This window comes from Neomonachus schauinslandi, chromosome 4 (assembly GCF_002201575.2).
Source record: "Neomonachus schauinslandi chromosome 4, ASM220157v2, whole genome shotgun sequence".
Classification (NCBI taxonomy): domain Eukaryota; kingdom Metazoa; phylum Chordata; class Mammalia; order Carnivora; family Phocidae; genus Neomonachus; species Neomonachus schauinslandi.
The window spans coordinates 4081308-4087123 of record NC_058406.1 but is presented as its reverse complement, the minus strand read 5'-3'; the positions used below and the strand labels follow the sequence as shown (position 1 = coordinate 4087123).

Genomic DNA, 5816 nt, shown 5'->3' with positions numbered 1-5816 from the left:
TTTTAAAGATTTTATTTATTTATTTTGAGAGAGAGAGAATGAGAGAGAACACATGAGAAGGGATAGGGTCAGAGGGCAAAGCAGACTCCCTGCCGAGCAGGGAGCCCGATGCGGGACTCGATCCAGGGACTCCAGGATCATGACCTGAGCCGAAGGCAGTCGCTTAACCAACTGAGCCACCCAGGCGCCCTGGCCCGTTTCTTTTTATTGCTGCTTGTATTCCATCATGTGGGTGGACTGCAGTCTGTCTATCCATTCCTGTGTGGACGGGCATCTCCGTCGTAGTCAGTTTGGGACTGTGACGAGGAACACCCCCATGAACATTCGTCAACAAGGCTTTGTGGGGACACTTGCTTTTCTCGGTCAGAAGGGCAAGTACCAGGAGGGCAATGCCAGGTGATGTGGTAGGTGTAGGCTTAACTGTTTAAGAAACTGCTGACCTTGGGGAGCCTGGTGGCTCAGTCGGTTCAGCACCCGACTCTTGATTTCGGTTTAGGTCATGATCTCAGGGTCATGGGATTGAGCCCCACCTTGGGCTCTGTGCCAGGGTTGGAGTCTGCTTGAGATTCCCTCTCTCCATCTCCGTCTGCCCCTCCCTGCTTTTGTTCTCCCTCTCTCTGCAATAAATAAATCTGAGGAAACTGCGGACCACTTTTCCAAAGTGGGGTGCCACTGCATTTCTGACAGCAGAGCGCGGGACTCCCGCTGCCCTCCACATCCTCACCGACACTTGCTATGGTCAGTCTTCTAAATTTTACCTGTTCTGAGGTGTGTAGCAGTATCTCCTTGTGATTTTAATTTGTATTCTCCTAATGTCTAATGATGTCAAGCATCTCTTCATGTGCGAATTTTACACCCACAGTTCTTGTTTTGTGAAGTGTTTGTAAAAAAGCCTTTTGCTTCTGAAAAAAATTGGGTCATTTGTTTTGCCACCGTGAAGCTTTGAGAGTTCTTTTTGTGGTCTGTACATGAGTCTCCGTCCTTCCTGCCTCTGCTGGCCCCAGGGCGGGAACTTCTGTGGGAGGACAGTGGCCTCTGACTCTAGGAAAGACCGCTGGGGGTTTTCTCCAGTTCTCCATTCTGAGTGCCCTCTGATCGGTTAGGCTGATTGACCTTTGAGTTTGGAGTTGTGTCTCTCTCACGTCCTGCCTTTCTCCTGGGCTCTGGTCTGTGGCAGCTCTTGACCTTCTCCAGCTTCCAGATGCCTTGAAAGCTGAAGAAAACAGCTGCCACAGATGTCTCAGAGAAATGCAACCTTGCTCGTGCGTAGGGTCCCCGGAGCTCGTTGACTGCTTAGTATCAGAAGCTCTGAGGCCGCCGCCTTGTCCAATGCGCGTGGTTTTCTTTGGGCTCAGTTCTGCGAGCTCTCTCCTGGGCTTGAGTGTTTGGAGGTCTTGCCGAGGCCGAGAGTTCTGGAGGTGGAGGGGTGGGCCTGTTTCCCCGCAGTGGTCTGCAGCCAGGTGTTGTGGTGACCGCTTTGTTGTGCTGTAACTCGCATTCCGTTCGTCCCTTTAGTCTTGAGTGCAGGTCCGTGTTTTCTGGTGTATTCACAAGCTGGGGCAACATCACTGTGATTTAAGTCCGGAACATTTTCTTCACCCCTGAAAGAAGCGCTGTGCTCTTTAGCTCTCTCTCCCCATTCGCCTCCCCCAGGCCGTGGCTCCGCCAGTCAGTCCGCTTTCTGTGTGTGGATTGGCCTGCTCTGGACATTTCGTGTCAGCGGAACCGTGCCCTTTGTGATGGCTGCTTGTTCAGCATCGTGTTTCCAGGATTCTTCCTCATGGTAGTGTGCATCCGTACCCGATTCCCTTTTATAGTCAAATCCTATCCCGTCATGTGCATGGACGGCATTTTATTTGTCTGTCCCTGCGTGATGGGCATCTGGGCTGTTCCCTCCTCTTTTGGCTATTAGGGTCATGTTGCTGGGAACCTTTCCGGACATCTAGTTTTATCATTTAAAGTGGTTCTTGGGTGGCACCTGGGTGGCTCAATTTGGTGAGTGTCTGCCTTCGACTCGGGTCATGATCTCCAGGTCCTGGGATTGAGCCCCGCATCGGGCTCTCTGCTCAGTGGGAAGCCTGCTTCTCCCTCTCCCTCTGTGATCTCTCTTGCACTCACTCTCTAATAAATAAATATATTTTTAAAAAATGGTTCTTGGTTAATTTACTTACTTATTTTTCAGCAAATACTTTATACTTGAGAATCTTTACAGCTTACATTTCCATTCCATTATTATAAGACATGAAAAACAAAAAATTGCAAGTAGCATACAAACTATAAATACAGCCTTCCCACTTTACTAACCAAATTCTTACTTTCCAGTGTTACTTCCCAATTTATGCAGGAAACTGCCTGCAAAGCTGAAACTGGTTAGAAAATTCCTTATAGTTTAAAATATCTTTCTCATTTTAGGAGAAACCAAATACCCAAGCATCAAAATTAAAAATAAACTGAATTGTCACAGTCCATTACTGTTATTGTTACTAGATCCACTTCATTTGCAGGTGTCCAAAATAGAAAACGAATAATTCTTTATCTTCAAATTCATCTGTTCTTAAAATGCTACTTAAAACTTTGGTGGTTTTCTGGTTTTCGAAGTACAATGGGATGATCAGGCAGAAAGTCTGGTTTTTTCCTGCAGAGGGAAACACTTGAGAGCTTCAACAGGAAATCTCTGCTGTATTTAATTCTCTCTTTTTTAACTGGAGACTGATGTCGCTGTCGTTCATTATGACCTTGAGAAAAGGCTTGCATTCCGTTCCTCTTACATCTGCTAACTCCACTTGGTAGGCGCTGGGTGTTGAATGACTATTCATTTTGAAAGTTGAAAGGCAATACTGCTCCAGGGGGAGAAAAGTCAGATGATGAGCAGGTCTTGCTGGTTGAAGCGGCTTACCACTCAGTTTTTTGGTTTCCATTATCACAAAGACCTTGAGGTTCCGGACGCCTCAAGGTGGGGGAGGATTTCAGGGCAGCAGTCTTGCCATGCTCAGCCCACACGCGGCGACCCAGTGCTCCACGGCCGGGAGGGGAACGGCTGCTCGGGGCCAGGGGCGGCGGGGGTGGCCGGTTCTTGGTTAACTTAGAACATGAGAAACCACCTCCTGGTTATTCCACTTTGTACTTATTTACTCGGAAGGCTGGCGAGGGACGATTCCTCTCTGTGGGGAGTCGGCGTGGCTGTGGAAGTGAGGCACCGTCCTCGCCGCTTTGATCGAGCTGTGGGTAGACTCGTACGTATTTCCCTTGTGTCACTTCCTGCAGATTTCCCTCATTGCATTTCCCTGTTGGGTTGGTTGTTCTTTTTTTTAAATCTCAGTTCTCCTGGTTTAGGGTGTGTGCATGTACCCATCCCATTGAGCCTGCCTGTCATTCAGTGGATCGGTCCAGATCTGAAAGATGTCTTCGCTCTGAGGAGAAAATAGGGAGAGAACTCCATTTGGGTCTGAACTCTGCGGCGTGTCTCAAGCTGTCCTGTAGATGGCGTTTTCTCAGTCACGGGTTTGGGTTTACTTAGCCAGCCGTGGCAGCATCCCCGGCCGGCGCTGGCGGACTTCTCCATGAGAGATTGCTCACTCCGGTGTGGCCGCTTTCGGGATTCCCCGCGGGCCCCGTGAGGACTCTTTCTCTTTAAGCCAGGCTTGGAGCATTTTAATGATCTTCCCATAATTGAGAAGGAACGTGGCGGGTCAAGTTGTGCCTGCTTCTCGTCCCTGAGTCATCACCCCATCACCCCATCACCGGGGGGGGTGTTTTGCCGGGAAGGATGGCAGGTCTTTGCAGCGTGCGGGGGGCTGCGTCGCCCCTGGCCCAGCACCCTCCGGGGACGCCACCTCGAAGGTGCCGAATGCCCCGTCCTCCAGGTCTGAGTGGTGCGGGCCCGGGGCCACCCTCCTCGCCTCTGTGGGCCTGCTTTCCTCACAGGTAGAAGCTGGGGCTTGAAGTGAGTAATTTCCAGCATCTTTTTCGACTCCAATTTCCTGTGATTTTAACGGATCTGAAAAGGTCACGGGCACATGCAGTGTTGGGAGTGGCGGGTGGCCGCTCCTTATCTGGGGTGGGCCGTGTGCCCAGCATCCCCAAGGTTGAGACCAACGGGGAGAGAGAAGCCACTGTTGCTTAGGGAGGCGGCCATGTCTGCATGAAGGAATGGGGCCAAGTCCAAAGGGCACAGCATCCGGGCTGAGGCCCCCCCTCCGAGTCCCATCTGGCCGGGTCTCGGGAAGGGACGAACAGAGACCATGCTCGTGCTTCGGTGGGGTGCATTCCTGAAAGTGTTGAGGAAGGGAGCTGACGAGGCCTGTCTTAGGGAGAAGGCCAAGCTGTAAGACAACTGTGGGATGGCTGGGGGTGGGAGGGCCTGGAGGGGGCCCTGGTTGTGGTTCTGGGTGCCTGGACACATGGCTCTGGGATGCCCCGTGGCTAGAATGGACACCCATGACCTTGGGGGCCTTTTCTCTGACCGGCAGGTGATAGATGGGCTTGACCAGACCCAGCACATGGCCCACTGTGGTGATCTGGATCCTGAGTGGCCTGTGGGGGCAGCACTCTTGGCCTTTTCCAGGGGAGGGGAGTGGGGCCAGGCTTCTCTGGGCAGGGAAGGCAGGGGGAGGGGCAGGCTGCTGACCAGGTGCACACGGGGCTTGAGCGCCCAGCTGACCGGAGGGGACCTAGGGTGGGTGGGGTGGTGGCCTCCATCCATTCTGTGTCTCCCAGGCACTGCTTCGCTCTTTGATTTGACACCTGTTCACGGCACTTTGCTTTGTGTCCTGCGTGGTGCCTGGTCCTAGGGAATAGCAGTGAGCAGGATGGCCCTAGGCCCTGCCCTACAGGAACAGTCCTCGGGCCTTCCTGCAAATGGGGTCACTTCTATTCAGGATGAAGCACCGTCACGGACAGCTGAGGAGCCGAAGGAGGTCTGCCATCCTGCCAGGGCCCCCATCGGGCTGTGTGGGTGGGGGAAGGCTTTGGGGAAGGTTTTCCGCCCAGACTCTGCCCTGACTCCCCTTCCTCCAGGTAAACATTTCGGGTGTGGTCGGTGGGCCCGTCAGGACCCCCTCCCCTGCCCAGCTTCCGGGCGCTAAGCTGAGGACAACCTTGGCCCTTCCTGCCCCGGCCGGCCTTCCTATGGAACCTGCCGCTGTGGTGGTCAGTCTGGAATCTTGCTTCTGTCTCCTTTCACAGAAAGGTGGGGGGACTTGGGACAAGGGTAGTTGTGCCTTTAGGAGCTCTTGGGCCGTATTTTAGGGAGGACGCCAGGAGCTGGGAGCATGCTGGGCCTTTGATGAGTGAGAGCGGCCACAGGCTGAGTTTGCCTGAACCTCACTGGTGCTCTGGCCTGTTGGTCTCTTGAGCGCACTACCTACCGGAGTTGCCCCACAGGCGAGGTGGACCAGTGCCCAGGAGCCAAGCCAGGTCGACAGTTTTCAGGAAGAGTGCCCTCACGTGCCCTGCATGGGGGTGGCACTGGGCGTGGGAACAGTAATTATGCATCCAGCCTCCTCTCCCGGGGCTGCCCCCGTTACACCTGCTCCCCGGCCACTCTGATGGCTTGCCTTCTTTCTTCCCAACACCCAGTGGGCGGGGAGAAGGGCAGGCCCTCCCTCGGAGACGGAAGGTCTGCTCCTGGCCGCCTGGCACCCTAGAGGGGAGGAGACAGGTCTGTGTGGTGGTGGCGGCGGCGGCCGCAGGAGAGCAGGGGCTGGTGGAGCTGCTTCCCCCGCCCACTTCCCTTCCAGTGGCTCACCTGGGCCCTAGAGGGGAGGAGGCGGGTCTGAGTGGTGGCGGCGTTGGCCGTGGCCGTGGGAGAGGGACTG

General features: G+C 54.1%; 1 protein-coding gene and 1 pseudogene across 1 annotated transcript in view; one reads left to right on the top strand and one right to left on the bottom strand.

Moving 5' to 3' along the window:
* Window positions 1-2562: 2562 nt before the first annotated feature.
* Window positions 2563-2918, bottom strand: LOC110583935 (annotated as a pseudogene).
* A 1323-nt stretch (window positions 2919-4241) lies between these two features.
* Window positions 4242-5816, top strand: part of ACOT7 (acyl-CoA thioesterase 7) — an 81846-nt gene continuing 80271 nt past the window's right edge. The window contains exon 1 of the mRNA XM_044913860.1: window positions 4242-4324. Coding sequence (XP_044769795.1) covers window positions 4242-4324 — 83 coding nt within the window. The remainder of the gene's footprint in view (window positions 4325-5816) is intronic.